Source organism: Pleuronectes platessa, chromosome 3 (assembly GCF_947347685.1).
Source record: "Pleuronectes platessa chromosome 3, fPlePla1.1, whole genome shotgun sequence".
NCBI classification, from domain to species: domain Eukaryota; kingdom Metazoa; phylum Chordata; class Actinopteri; order Pleuronectiformes; family Pleuronectidae; genus Pleuronectes; species Pleuronectes platessa.
The window spans coordinates 16,240,004-16,255,627 of NC_070628.1; the positions used below are offsets into that span (position 1 = coordinate 16,240,004).

Here is a 15,624-nt window from a genome sequence, read left to right on the forward strand (position 1 = left end):
GGTTTTCAATTTCATTGAATGTGAGCCTCCCCTTGGAAAAGGTAAGGAGGACCAAGCCCCCCCCCCCCCCCAACCTACCCCACACAGGTATTTTGTGTTCCTGGAATGCTGTTTCAAAAACAACTGATAGCCCAATAGGCTTACATGTTTTTTTTAATTATATTTCTTTTAACAAAGTACATTCACAAAAAAGGGCCTATTCATAAAATGTCCATCCAATATTTCCATGTCAGAGGCTACTTTTATTGAAACATCACGGACAGAGGGCCTATGCCTACTTTTAAAATTGAACTGTCATTGCAAATTCATAAACGATCGTTTTCAACAGCAGACAACTTAACAGACGCCAGTGTCAAACTGAACTCGCGTCAACACGAGACGTCAACTGAAATAATAATATTAATAATAAAGATATCCTGAATTTAACAGACGTCAACACATTCCATATTCCGATTTAGGCCTACTTTTAGGCTAATTATACACTTGTCGCTATTCTCAATGCGAACAGTGCGGGCGCTCCTTTGATGCGCACAGCTGTTCAATGCGAGGTTGCACAGAAGAAAGAAACAGCCTCAAGTCATCCTGTACTTGTAGCCTTGACCGGTATTTGTTTTTGATCAGGGTCAGAGCGGAAAACCCACATTCACATAGGTAAGTGGAGGTGAAGGGGATCAGGACTCTCATGGCTTTGGCGGACACATGGGGAAACTCGCTCTCGATACTCAACCAGAATTGCGTAATCGGCATTTCCACCAGTCTCTGTTTCAAGTCCACATTTGAGCTGAGCTCGACAAGAGCCTCCTCCTCGTGTATGCTCAGATCAACTCGGACTGTGGGTGGGAAGGAGAAGGGGTTCCGGACCCACTGGTTTCCCAGTGGCTCCTCTCCAAAATACTCTCCGAACTGGTCACGCAGCCCGCTCAGATGCGCGCTGATAACCGGTTTCACAGAGCTGAGCGGCTGCGCTGTCTTCTCCAGCGTATCCTCCAATGTCGGGAACATTTCAACAGAGCCCCTTCCAATACGGGCACACCACACATCCAGCTTCTTCATGAAGCCAGACACTTGGTCGTGTGCCGTATACACATTGCACTCTTTGCCCTGGAGAGAAGTATTCAGGGTGTTGATCCGCTCGAAAATGTCAGACAGATAAGCCAACAGCGCGAGCCAGTTCATGTCTTCCAGATGTTTTGCGAGTGGGGAGTTTATCTCGGTGAGGAAGAGGAAGGCTTCTTCTCGCAACTCGCAGAGCCTGGTGAGGACTTTACCCCGAGAGAGCCACCTCACCTCGGAATGCAGGAGCAATTGCTTGAATTGAGCGCCCATTTCATCGCACATGATTCTAAACATGCGTGCGTTTAAGGCACGTGATTTAATTATGTTCACAATTTTCACTGCCTCATCCAGAACCGCACGCAATTCTTTGGGCATCTTTTTTGCTGCTAAAGCCTGGCGATGAATGATGCAGTGTCTCCAGACAGCGGCCGGGGCAACGGTCTGCACTTGTTTCACAAGACCGCTGTGACGGCCGGTCATGGCCCTTGCTCCATCCGTGCATATGCAACAACACCGGCTCCACTCAAGGCCTTCGGCCTGGTAAAAATCATTCAGAGCCTTGAAAAGTTCATCTGCTGTTGTGCGGGCAGGGAGGGGAATGCAAAACAAAAAATCCTCGCGCACATTTAGCTCTTCAATAAACCTGACGTACACCATCAATTGAGCGCAGTGTGCAACGTCAGTGGACTCATCCAGTTGAATGGCGTGTATGGGGCTTTTGCGAACACTGTTCACCACCTGTTCTTTGACGTCGTAAGCCATGTCGGATATTCGTCGCTGGATGGTGTTGTCAGATACTGGGATTGTGTCAAGTTTAGCTGCAGCTGCTTCTCCCAGCATCACTGAACACATTTCTCTAGCTGCAGGGAGCAGATATGTTTCTCCATCAGTATGGGGCTTGCCTGCCTTCGCTATACGGAGAGCAGCTCGATAAGATGCCTCAGTTGCCTTGACGTTAGTGGTGCCAAACGAACGAATTACTGCTTTTTGTGACCGCAATTCATCACGTTTCCTCTCAAAAAACTCCAGTGGCTTGTTAACTAAAGTCGTGTGCTTTGTTTCCATATGACGGCGCAGTTTGCATGGCCGCATACTATCGTTAGCCAAAACCTCTTTGCACACCACACATTGTGGCAGAGGTGCGCTCTCGGAACCCGACCATGTAAACCCTATTTTTAAGTAATCGGGATCATATTTCCTACGTTTTTTTGTGGGCTCCTCCCTTTCTGCTGACTTCGGTGGTTGTATCAGAAAGCGATGCATTTTTCAATGGGCCAACTTGTTCACACACACAAGCACGAACAATGAGTTAACTGCTATTGTAACTGCTAACTGCTAATATTTCTTCGCTTGTTTCGCGCCTCCCCTGCGACTCTTTGGCGCCCCCCAGGGGAGGCGCGCCTCACCTATTGAAAACCACTGGCCTAGAACTATCACGTGCCCAACCCCTACCTGTTCACTGACCCTAGGGACATTTCAATACTTTCTCCTCAGGAGAGACGAATGCTTTCATCATGTCGTTGCTCAGTGCCCGTAAAATTCATTCACTATACGGCTCTATTGAGCTCTATTGAGCCGTATAGTGAATGAATCTGGAATCTTCTCTCTAAAAATACCCCCCACTGGGTTATTCTCTAACAATAGGTTTCATCCAGTATCGAAAAGCCAAAAATATAAAAGTAACTTTTAAGTAAGGCTGTCAGATATATGTAGTAAAGTAGAAAATATTTTCTCTGAAGTGTTTATCAAAAGCAGCATAAAATAACACCGACACACACACGATCAGATTATTTTGCTTAGTTCCGGGTGGAAACCATCAGATGAAGTGGCCTAGTCGGTAAAGCGTTCGGTCTTTAACAACAGCGACCCGAGTCCGAATCCCACTTATTCCCATTTTCAAACTGCCAATATGTTACACTTAAAATTGGCAGGACTTCTCCTATTAATTGCAAAGTATCTTACACTATGTTAATTTAAATTAATTAAATATAAAAACAGGAAAACAGCAATTCCTGCGCATTGGGCTTCTGCGCAGGATGTGCGCAATGGGCTTCTGCGCAGAATGTGCGCAGTGGGTTTCTGCGCAGGATGAGCGCGCGCAGTTTTTTTAAATTTAATTAAAAAAATAGATATTTAATTTAATACAAATTTTTTATATTTAATTTTATATTTAAATGTTTTATATTACATTTCATCATCATTTCTCCGCGCTGGTTCAGGGGTAAATGAGGATGGTCTTCACAGGTGACTGACCTACGCAAGCCTGTAGCCGCCACCCCCCCCCACAGGAGATTATGTGCTTGTGTGTGTGGCCGCGGTGCTTCCTGGTTCTTCCCGGCACTACGCTGCCGGTGCGAACAGCCAAAGTATTTACCATGGGCGAGGAAAGGAGATGGACTGCTTTTCACAGCGCTTCTACCTCCGGTGCGTCCCCGGGGTTAGAGGATGATGGTGTGACGTTAATGTATTGTTTTACATTGCATGTGTCACGTCATGATAAATCAGTCTCCTATGTCGCCTGTACCAGGAGCCGCCCCTGTCACTGGTTATCTTGGCTCGCTGTCTGGCCGGTAACCAGCCGTCCGGACCGCTCTGTGAAGAAGGAGGAGGAGATGTTTCTTTACTTGGAATGCGGCCACTTTATTTCTCGGATATACAGCAGTAGCAACACTCGCTAGGTGCTCCGTCACTTCTCTTTATAAACACACTTTTAGCGTCTTTCCCACAATACCCAGGTGCACTACGTCACACACTACAAACTTTCCTTAAAGGGGCAGGCCATACCTGCAACACAACAGCTCTCGGTCTCATATACAGATGGCAAGAGAAAGCAGAGACGCAGACTCAGCAACTACATCCGAGATCCGATGCACCTTATTATTATCTGAGGGATTTTTACACACTGTCTGATAAACATTCCGACAGTAAAGGCAAGGGGTAGTGATGGATAAGGTTTTCTTTAACAAGTTAAGTCTTTCATTCTCACTGTCCACCTTAAAACTATGAAATGAACTGAAATATGAACTAGTTCAGAATTTAAATGGTGAACTATGAACGTGGACTATTCATGTTTACTTGTATGAACTGAACTTTGAACTTGTTCATGAGAGTAGTGAACTTGCACAACACTGTCGGTTGCCATAGCATTTTCACAAACACTTGCGGAGGTGTGTTGCCATCTTTTTCCGGTTCTTCCTGTCAATCACTCAGCATCACTCCTCCTCCTCTCGCGCTCGGACGCTGCAGTCGCGAGCTCCAGTGTGACACGCGCACAGCCAGCACGCGGGCTCCAACCACAACAAGCCCCTGGAAATAAAAACACAACAATGATGATAAACCCGTAAAGAGATGGACGAAGAGTGGAACCGTGAGCCGGAGCATCTGCTGACAATACTGAGGAAACTCCGAGAGGTGTTCGACGTGTGCGACGAGGACGCGGACGGTTTTATTCGCCCTGAACACCTGGTGCAGCTGGGATCTCAGTTCGGACAAGAAGAACAGGTGAGGACATGGACATGTTAAAAGTGGCTGTTGGCCACTGAAGAAGACAAAGGGTAGTCTCGTTATTTCCCTGAGACCTGATGAGCTTCTGTGATGTGCTGCGTCACCATTTGGGCGAGTTGGGTGCAAACTTTTCAACTTTTTGTAACTTTTCCGTTCACTTTTATAATAGTCAGGGAAACTCTGGGGCCAGCTTCTATATTCTTATACGTAGTCATCATCTTTAGATTTACTTATCTACTGCTATATTAATCATCTATTACACATCTGCTCTATATGTATTTACTCATATGCCACAATATTTATTCCTCTGTTGCATATACATTTATTCATACGTTACAGTATTTATTCATCTGTCTCTACCTGGTGCTGTACATATATTCCTCATTCTCATTAACTGTACATAATTTATATCTGTATCACTTGCCTCAATGCACTACGATCACTGTATTCATTCAGTATTTATCTAGGTTCTTGCAGTCCGTTCATTCTCAGCTGTTATCCTGTTCACCGTTCTTTCACAGTCATACACGTACTTTTACTTTATAATTTTAGTATACTCACAGATTTTCAACTGTTTTATTGCACTGATGTCATTGTTGTTGTCTTTCTCGTTTGTGCTTGTTGTCTTGACTCCGGGGACAAATTAAGTTGTTTTGAATTGAATCCAGTCAGATATTTTCACATCAGTCAATATTGATAATGACAACGATTCATTTCAAGTAGTTCACAGACTACTTGCTCCCGAGGGAAGGTTGTGGTTTTAAACTCTGCTTTATGAGCAGAGAATGACAAACATTGGATTAGCAGCAAAACATTTGGCAAATCTGAGACAAAATGTTAAAACCAGCCGTGTCTTACGCCTCCTCAATTTGCATACGAGCAATATATAAATATACATGTATTGAACTTTTATTATATTTCTGTTGATGAAGATATTTCGTAATTATCATAATAAAGATTGGGTCTTTTGCATTTTAAATTCTGGAAGGATTTAAAGGATATGACTAAAGTAAAGTCACTGTTTTCCTGCCAACTGCAAATTGACTACAGTAGTCATAGACTTTCACTTTTCGCTATGTAGTAGATCTGAGCTGAACCATTCTGTTGCAGCGGAGATTCATTAATTAAAGTTTTCCATGGTGGAGAAAGATAAGAAGTTTTTTTTGTTCTGACAGTAAGTTAACAGAGGGAACACTGACAGGTCCAGTAAAACACCCTGACGATCCTTCACCTGTGGGACCTGGACATTAGGTTTGGCATGAAAAGTGGAAATATTAGTTTTAACAGTGTAACAAAGGACATCAGAGACCCTGAACCAATGTGTTGATCAGTTTCAAACCACTGATACAAGAAGTATAAAACTGATGCGTACTGAGCAAAATGCAATGTGAACAGTGCAAATTGTTCCATTAAAGGGTTGTAACACACTGAGGAATAGAAATCGATGATGTCTGATTGTTTATTCAGTAATTGCAGTATCTGTAAGTCATTCATATTTTGCATTTTATATTTTATGTCGTAGCTTGTCCTCCATATGCACTACGATATGTCAGTATATATCTACTCACAATTCTATACCACATTTAATAGATTACTGTCAAAAATGTATGGTTATACTTCATGTTAAAATTAAAATACCTTCGGGGCTTAGAAAACCAGCATTGTTTGGGCTACAAAGATAATATAATGCAATTTATCATTCACAATGCAAAAAATACACAAAACTGGTGACCTGGCCATAGAAGGTGTAACATGTCTGTCAACCAGTGCTCACTCTGCCGATACAGCTCCGGTCCCCTGCATCCAAAAACAGGCCAAGCACCGTTTAGAAAGGGTTCAATGGATGGATGGAGTGTATATTGGAATAATGTGAGGACCTTCACAAGAGGGTCCATTGCCAAAGTGGTAACACAAACGTTATGTCTGCTTGAAAATCTTTTGTCGTGGAAAGAACAGATTCCCCTGTTTCTGCTAGTGTTGTTGAAGAGCCCTTGAGCAAGCTTCTTAATATCTTGTATAGCTGTTGTCGTGTTGGGATGTTGTTTTTATATTCCTTGGGTTTGCAAATAGAGGCCTGGAATCTTTATGTTAGTGTAGGATTTGTTGATCTGAACCGTCAGATGCAACATATGCATATATCACTATGGGATGGATGGGATGTACGGCCGCTCTGAATGATGAAATGTATCATGATTCGCTGGAATTCTCTTCGGGAATGCAAACCGCAGTTTTGACATTTTGACAAATGTTCTTTTTTTCAGTCGTATCCAGTTTCCAAGGCAAAACGAATGATTTAGAATGAAAGCCAAAGGATTAAGATTTCAAGAGGTTTTTATTCTGTTTCTGTCTGCTTAAAAATAAGTTTTACATCAGTTTTGTAAACAATACTTGGGTTTAGTGCTTTTTAAATTTTACCTTGGGTCTGAATGGGTAAAAAAAGAATGATTGTTTCATCATATAAAACCCATGGCTACAAGAAGGCGAATATTGTGTAAACTACTGGACTCCAAAGCTTTGTGTGAGATGAACAATGGATATAATTTCATTTCATCTTTCGTTGTTTTGTTCCATCGGTTCATGTGTCACGTTGGACGTCCCTGTGGCCTCTTGTGTCCCGCTGCTCGTCAGGGTGGTTGAACACCGCCTCTGATTGGCTCCCCGGTGGTGCGGGGCTCATCAGCAGGAACATTGTGGAGGAACTGATTAGCTCCTGGGGGAAGCTTTTCACTGACCTGGGAAATCGCTTCATTGGATGAAGTGACTGTAATATTTAGCTCACTGACCCACATGTTACCGGATCCTGTGGAGTACAATGCATTCCGTTTTTACTCTGTTCTGCGGTCATCAAACCAGTATTTAAATTAGGCAGTTTTGTTATTGCGTTTGTGTTGTGTTCTGAAAGTAATTTACACAAAACCCCCAGAATTTGATTGTGATCATGTGACCCAAATATGATGGTATGAAGAGGAGTTTGTATTTTCTAATTGATGGACCGCAAACCGTTGTGTGGTCCTCCCGTGTCATTGCGCTCTGTGAGCAAATCCCACTGGTTTGCTTTGTGCCAACCTGACCTACTAATACACACGCTGGCTGACACTTTCCCAACCGCACAGTCACATGCACACACTCCCATAATCCTTCAGTTCTCTCCTCTGACCTCTTTTCTCTCCCCTTCATTCGGTCCTTAAAACAATATGAGGACAAGCAATTAACTGTCTATCTAAACAGTTTTTAAGGGAACCTGCTGAATTATACAACCTGATCCAAATGGATGACCTTGAGCAAAGTCGTGCAGTGACCTTTTTAGAACATCTCAAACCCCCTCAGTGAGCGCTGCTGTACATGTGACCCAGTTGCTACGGCTATGAGTGTGTATTATAAAAATAATTCCTAACAAGTTTTATACAACAGTTTATTTTAACACCCTTGTTTTTTTGCCTCATACAGCATCTCCCTCTTGAGAAGTGAGGCATCGTCAACTTTTTAAGTTGAACCTGGGAAATCCCCTGAGGTGGTTTCCCTCTCAGTCACAAACCTGTGCTAACATTAGTGCAGTTCAAATTGAAATGGTTGTGGCTGGCTTGCAAAGAGAAGAATGCATTATTCAGCCACAGCACAGAGGGCTCAGCGGCTGCAGCCCTCCTCAGGGAGTCCATATACTTGATTATGTTTTAGCCAATTTTATTAGACACGTGATGTTTAAAAGTCGAATTATTTTCAACCATTATGTTTTTTTAGTGCACAGAGTTTTGTGTATGGGGACTGGATGCATTATCGTCCACGTGACCAGTAAACAGATCTATGAACAGATATTCTATATTTTCCCTAATATCAGAATCGGCATCAGCTCCGAGAAATCTATATCAGTCGAGCTCTAACTGGTACATTCCTATCAAGTCATATTAAGACTTGTATATTCTCCGGTCAAATAAACCCTTTAACCATTAAATGCTCTACACAGCTATAGACTGTGCTTTTTTTTAAAGATGATAAACACTAAACTGTAGACATTTAGATGTTTATTCTTGGGATTATAAACCTCCAAGGTTTTAACATTTTAACATCTCAAGCGGCTCTTTTGATGATCTAATAATAACACAGCATCATCACATCATAAACGATTTTCTTTTGTATTCGTGGGAATACATATTTAACTATGCATTTTGAAAAATCACTTCAGTATTTGATGCAGAGCAAATGAAACGATGGAGCAGCAGGATGCTATATTGTGATTATCTCTGTTGAGAAGATCCTTGGTGTAATATTGAAAGTGTGGATGAGTCATCTGGTTTGAACTGATCAGCCACCTCTCTGTCTGGGAAACCAAACGGTGCAGCACGAGGCAGTGGGAGGCTCAGACCTGCATTAAAACACACACACACCAATACATGTGGAAGTGGCTTGGTTTGAATAGGCTGGATATCAGTGGGATTAGTTTTCAGATGGCTACAGACACCAGGAAGATGGATTGATTTTGTCACAGAACACAGCAGGGGGAGGAGGAGGAGGAGGAGGAGGAGGAGGAGGAGGAGGAGGAGGAGGTGTGATTAACACATAATAACAACGCCTGTCTTCTTATTTATCACATCCCTGCTATGCAGTTGTGTTTTTCTGCATATCTCCAGCAAGAGAACAATGATTTTGTCTCATTTCTGTATGATGCTGGTAATGTTAAACATCGAGAGCAAAACTAAGGTCATTGGTAAATCATTGTATGATGTGCTTCTCCACAGGTGAAGAGGTTGGCCAAATGTTTGGACCCCAACGCTCACGGGAGGATCAACTTCAGAGACTTCTGCTGTGGCGTGCTCACAATGAAAGGTGAGAACGGGCGACATTTGATGTGTTTTAATGCTTCTGTGGATACGGGCATCAGAACCAGATCATAAAAACAGAAATGAGTCACAATATATAGAATTAATAGTTTGAGCAGTGGCCTCATTTCAATTTAAGCAATGTTCTACCAAAGTAACCAAGCAGAACCGCTCAGCTCTGGCCTCAGTCTTCAATGTTTGAAGCTCCTGGGTGGCTGCTTTTATCCACAGTTTAATACGGGGTCACTTCTGCATTTGATTTGCACAATTTGAGATTGATGATCCGCGCCAAACTTCCTCGCTCATTCACAGTCGTGTTTTCTTTGTATTCTGCCCAGACTGAGAGTCTGTGTAGAACCAGGTCAGTTTATCCACCACAGTGGACCAAGGCCAAACAGGACAAAGGGAGGTACACAGCCTGAGCAATAACAGTTAGAGCAGAGGAACAAACTGGGTTACTGCTCCTGCCTTGTGAAGTGCTACTGAGTACTGAGCATTAATAATAAGATGTTAATTTAACACTGTGTGGGCCACACAGCATGTGTCGTCCATTAGAGTTAATGTTCCTCATCATCAAACCCCATGAAGTTTATCTCTAATAACTCCATTAAGTATCATTCTAATCACGAGGACATTTAAACGAGCTATTATAGATATTTTTAGAATAACATGTATTAAGTGCCAATGTGAAATTAATGTGAAGGAAACGGCTTATAGTATTGAGTATTATAACTGAAGGCTGCAGCTCCTTCCGGCCTTTCAGAGCTGTAAAGTGAGTTCCAGTTCATTCTTTAGTAGTCCAGTTTACAACTAGACTGTTTTCATTCACTCTGACTGGTTTCATGAATGTTTGTACGTCGGGTATCAGAGGAGATCATTCTCAACTTCTTTAAATCACACAGGAGAGTCTGCTTGTTGGGACTTTTGAAAGTTTTGCAGAAAATAAATGTGTTGTTGATTTGAACTTTAATTGAACTACTAGTCTCTGCTAGTATAGCACACCTTTAACATGTGGCACATCTATGCAATATGCTGTAACCAATGTAATGAGAACTGTTAATTTATGTAGGACAATGTGAAAACTTCCTTGTGAATTCCCATTTTCATTGTAAATACAGGTAATTGCATGCAAGTGAATGATATTAAATCTTGAAATATATTGAAATTCTGTATTTTTTGCAGAATCTCAAACAGACGGAAATTTGTCATATATGTTTTTTTCTTTTTTTTCTTCGCAGGCTATGTTTTGAACTTTAAAAAGAAAAGTTCAACACATGAAACAGCCAAGAGTTATTATCAGGTAAGTTCTAAAACTGTGTGTACATAACCAGTTACAGTGTCTCATTGGCAGTTTGATCACTTGGAGTAATCATGACGATAACAGAAGCAACAATACAGTACTGCAGTCAACTGAAATACACAAAGCGTGTAATACTGTATTTTGGCCACTAGAGGGTAGTGTTTAGCTGGAGCAGACAAACAGTATCACTAGAAACATCTAAGACAAGTTCTAGGATAAAACTCTACAAGCTGTTGGATATATGCCTGTAGATATTTGTTTTTGGACTTTGAGATCCTTTGGTTAAATTATGAAACCTTTTATCGTAAAAATGACCATTCATTCTACCGTTTCTCTTTCACAGTTTAAGGTTAGATTAGGTTTTATTTCCTCTTGACGTTGTCCTTTGTCTTTTGTTTGATTTAATGTCATGATGTGTTCACTGAGATGATTGACTTGTTACATCAGTGAGAGGAACGGTCCCAAGATGTTACATGTGACACAGATTTCATAAATGTCTGTTGTTATCTCTTGGGAAATTTCTTTCTATGTAAAAATGTCACTATATCTCATTAACAAGACGGGTGACTCACAGAGCCACAGACATCAGCCCAGTTTTCTGTGAATCAATATCATTGTGCGTCTTTAGATATTTTCTTTTATTTAGCTCCAGATTGTTTGCCTGGAGGCTGGGAGTCTTTTCTCTACCTCTGGCAGAGTATAACATTTCATCGTACCAATAGAGAAGTGCTCCTAAAATATTCACACTGTGTGAAATGCAATACGGCCGTTGCCTACTGAGTCGTTCACTGACAACAACATGCGGATTTGAAAATGCTGTTTAATTTGTGCACCTCCCGTGTGAAGCACAGCGTATAGATGAGTAGCAGTCATAACATCCCATATTCCAAGAAGAGCTTTAATCCAGGATTTCTTTTGACTGCATATCATTTTATCCACACAGTGACAGGTAGGAGTGATTTGCAGTTGCAGGTGTGGGTTTATTTTGGCGTTTGAATAATAATTCATTCCGTCCACTTGTTTCGACCTCAAAGATATTTGTGCACTGACTGGGAATGAAAGCAACAAATCATTATGGATGGAAATTCAGAAGCTACTCTATTTTTGCAGTGTGGACACTAGGAATAAGGTTAAATGTAAAAAAAAAAGCAAAATACATATAAAACAAAATAATTCTTTGATAAAATATGAGAACACACAATACAAACTAATGATGGTGCATACAAAGGTAGTAAATGTGATAATATAGATAAGAATGATTTATAATATAAAAGTTATGAAAAATAACATAGTGTATATAAGTGTGTTGTAAATATGATAGTTACTGAACAGTGTTTAAGGCGACATGATGAATATGATAAAATCACAATATGAAATAACAAACACAGTGATATAGGATCATATATCCCTTTCTTAACTGAGGTTTTTTTGGAGGATAATGTTCTACATCTTTTCACAAGTCTCTAAGGCTAAAATAAAGAGAAGTTGAGATAGCTTGGTAAATAATTTACTAAGAGCCCATAGATAACTTGATTGCGCTCAACCTTGTATTAGTTCTGGTTGAGGTGACGACAGCTCTGCTTACAGCTCCTCATATGAGAACTAGTCTGTTTGCATAATTGATCTGTGGTATAAGGTCAAGTGGATTCTGCTGATCTCACATTTTTCACAAATTTTTTATGTTTTCTTGAATGTTTCATTCAAGAAAGAAAAGGAAAAAGACTCACAATCTCTAAACTGTGGCAGGAGGAAGCAGTCACTGCATTTAGACTCATTGGAAGCTGCAGCCAGTCAATGTATGTAAATACAGGGTGTCATCAGCAGGAACTTCCTCTGTTCTCCTCTGCTTATCTCAGCTTTCCTTTAAGAAGCTGTTTTCCTCCTGTGGTGGAAAGAGATAAAGTGAAACTAATACCTGCTGTTTAAGCGTCTAACTGACAGCCAGCCACGTTATTAACTTGTCTGTAGTCGACTGGACGTCTTTTATAAACATCTCTTTGTCTTATTTTCACATTAGAGAGATTTCTCTCTGCTTTTCGTTGGGTGAAGATATGTTGCTTATTGAAAAAATTCAATTTATGATCCACAGAAGCTCAGTTATTTCAAGACTGCAGTGTTCAATTGTGGGAACAAAGTCAAGTTGAGTTTCCATAGCAAAGAGATGGAGGAATCCCAGAGCTCCCCAGGGTAGCTCTGTGTGTGTGTGTGTGCGTGTGTGTGTGTCTGTGTGTGTTTGTGTGTGTGTGTGTGTGTGTGTGTGTGTGTGTGTGTGTGTGTGTGTGTGTGTGTGTGTGTCTGTGAGAAAAGGTGAGAATTGCTCATTATTTCAAGAGACATTGCAGTTGAGGATTTATTAGCTTGCTCAATTTTGCTGCTGAGGCACACACACTCTGACTCTCTCACACACACAATCACACACGTACACACACACACACACACACACACACACACAAACATTAGTGAATGCAGGAGACAGAGTCAGCACGGCCTTGTCAGGTTCGGAACTGTATTTTGGCACATAAGACAGATTAAACTGGAGCACTAAGCATTTGGAGGAAGTGTGTGTGTTTGTGTATTCATTTTTGTTACCTTTTGAGGACCTTTTCCAGCATAAACGCTGATCTTGTCAGGACAAGTAGACCTCATGGGGACCATGAGGCAAAACTTGCTTTCTGAGGTCCTGCGGTTGGGGGAAAGATGGGAAATGGGGTTAGGGTCAGAGTTGGACATGAGTGGGTCATGGGTATTGATTAGATTTTGATTAGTCTGTCCACAATGAATGGAAGTCAATGTAAAGCCCTAATAAGGATATCTGCACAAACCTTCACTTAACCTGTTTATTGTTTTTATATAATTAACATCATAGATTTTTATTTTGTTTCCGTTTTATCCCCTCACAGACACTGAGTGGTAACTATAATCTCCCAAATACAAACCGGTGTTGTCATCTTGAGCAGCAGCGCACCTCACAGAACCTGACCCCATACAAAATATGTTAAAACTCAGTGGTGGCCCAGATCTGCCACTGCAGAAAAATAATCAATAATTTACACCTCATTTGTCGTCTAATGGAGGTTTTTTTTTCTCCTCCTCTGGGTTTCCAGGAGGTCACAGGAATCATCTGAGATCTCTGCCTCTAATGTGCTGTCCCCCTGCCAGCGCTCGTCCTCTCTGTCCCCATGTGTCCTTCATGTCCTGCTTGTTTGGTTTGATCCCTGTGCTCTCAGTGATCATGGGTGAACGTCAGACAGAAATCTCTGTGTGTGTGTGTGTGTGTGTGTGTGCGTGTGCGTGTGTGTGTATGTGTGTGTGTGTTTGTGTGTGTGTGTGTTGCGGCTGCCGAAGTGAAGGTTTGCAGGTCAGACATTAGCACTTGAAGTGACTTTATCTTGTCCCCTCATCTGTTTCTTGGTTCCTCTTTATTTTTATCCCTAATGCTCCGTTAGTAGAACAAACCTCCTGCTTTTATCTTTATCATCCATCCCCGCCTGGTGCATGGCTGCATCACTCTCTGTTTTGCATGAACGCCTCTATCCCCTCATTTCCTCTCCCTTGCTAGCTGATATGTCTTGCTCTCTTTTCTTTGATTTCTTTTTTGCCGTACCCCTCTTCCATCATCCTCTGCCTCCTCCTCCCCTCCTCCTGCTGCCGTCCACATTAGCACTTCAGATGAACAGTGAGGAGGAGAGCGCTTCGCCAGCCTCTGCAGTCGTCTCATGGTCTAATTAAAGAGCTGAGATGTGTGTGTGGGGGGCAAGAACTGAGACCAACATCAGGGGTGTAATAACGGTAAAAGTTGAAACAAAGAAAATCCAAGAGGGGGATGAGAAAAGGGAAATAGAATGAAACAAAGAGCACAAGGATGAGAGGGAAGGGGGGGAGTACAAAGGGTATGTTTACTGTTTACCATTTGTTTGTGTACGATGGGAAAATCCGCCCACCGAGCTCCAGTGTAGCACAGCCAACATCCCTGTCCCTGTCTGCAACGCGAGCACTTCCCCATGATAACGATCCACAAGCCTTCCTCCGAGCTCTGTCTGTTAGTGAAGTGGCTCTTTTTACAGCAGAAGTTTGTTTAAAGGTCATTGTCACTTTGTCTCTTTTGTGTTGTTTTCATGCAGTTTGCCTTCATGTATCGTTCCTCATTGGGTCAGTGTGTGGGCTCATGAGCTCATTTCATGCAGAAGTGACTTTTACCTATAAGACTGCATAACTGATAGTTACTGCTGCTGCGTACATGTCCATGCACAGTCTGCAGGAGCACTCGCTGACAAGGAGTGAGTGACCCTGACATCAGAGATCGTTGCTCTGCATGTGTCGTTTCATTACTTCCACCAAGGAAGTTTTGTTTTCATCCCGTGTATTTGTTTGTTTATTGGTTTGTTTGTTTGTGTAGTTGTTTATCAGCAGGATTATGCAAAACCTACCGAGCGGTTTTCCAAAGAGCTCAGTGGAAGCAGGAGACAAAAACAGAACCCATTAACATTTGGCATGGATCCGGACAAAGGGGCGGATGGAGGTTTAGGATTCAGTGACATTGCAGGATTCCTGCAATAATGCGAGGTAGTAACTCAGGGATCTTGATGGATAGAAGAATCTGACATATTTATAGGGACTGATATTTATGAGCTAAACCAAGATCTAGCGAATTTAAATATGGTTTCTCGAGGGGATTGATGGGCCTCAGCTCCACTGTTTGCCATCCCAGTTACCTCCCCTAAGGAGGTTGTGTTTTTGCCCTGTCTTGTCTGTTGGTTTGTTTGTTGATTTGTTTGTTCATCAGCATTGTGTTATTTGGTGCAGCGTGATTGAATTAAAGTGGACTGCTGGATCCTGGCACAGGTATCCGCTCTCTGATGAGTTTTAAGCATAACCACTGTCATTCCCTAACCTTAACTAAATGTGATGGTTCTAAACCAGATCCAGAGTCATCCTTTTCTCTTTTCTTTT

General features: G+C 41.9%; 2 protein-coding genes across 2 annotated transcripts; one reads left to right on the forward strand and one right to left on the reverse strand.

Annotated features, from left to right (window-relative positions):
• Nucleotides 1–495: 495 nt before the first annotated feature.
• Nucleotides 496–1,908, reverse strand: LOC128436078 (zinc finger BED domain-containing protein 5-like). Its single transcript, XM_053418003.1, has one exon. The coding sequence runs from the start codon at nt 1,906–1,908 to the stop codon at nt 496–498; it is 1,413 nt and encodes a 470-aa protein (XP_053273978.1).
• A 2,410-nt stretch (nt 1,909–4,318) lies between these two features.
• LOC128436094 (rab11 family-interacting protein 4A) lies at nt 4,319–14,843 on the forward strand. The gene is made up of 4 exons (XM_053418004.1): nt 4,319–4,557; nt 9,294–9,381; nt 10,613–10,674; nt 14,796–14,843. Exons 1-4 carry the CDS (start codon nt 4,405–4,407, stop codon nt 14,841–14,843), a joined length of 351 nt encoding a protein of 116 aa, XP_053273979.1. The 5' UTR covers nt 4,319–4,404.
• Nucleotides 14,844–15,624: the final 781 nt, after the last annotated feature.

Coding starts and splice junctions, on each gene's coding strand:
- LOC128436078 (XM_053418003.1), bottom strand. CDS start 1,908: ATGTGTTCAGTGATGCTGGGAGAAGCAGCTGCAGCTAAACTTGACACA.
- LOC128436094 (XM_053418004.1), top strand. CDS start 4,405: ATGGACGAAGAGTGGAACCGTGAGCCGGAGCATCTGCTGACAATACTG. Junction 4,558..9,293: donor AGTTCGGACAAGAAGAACAG/GTGAGGACATGG, acceptor GCTTCTCCACAG/GTGAAGAGGTTGGCCAAATG. Junction 9,382..10,612: donor TGGCGTGCTCACAATGAAAG/GTGAGAACGGGC, acceptor TTTTCTTCGCAG/GCTATGTTTTGAACTTTAAA.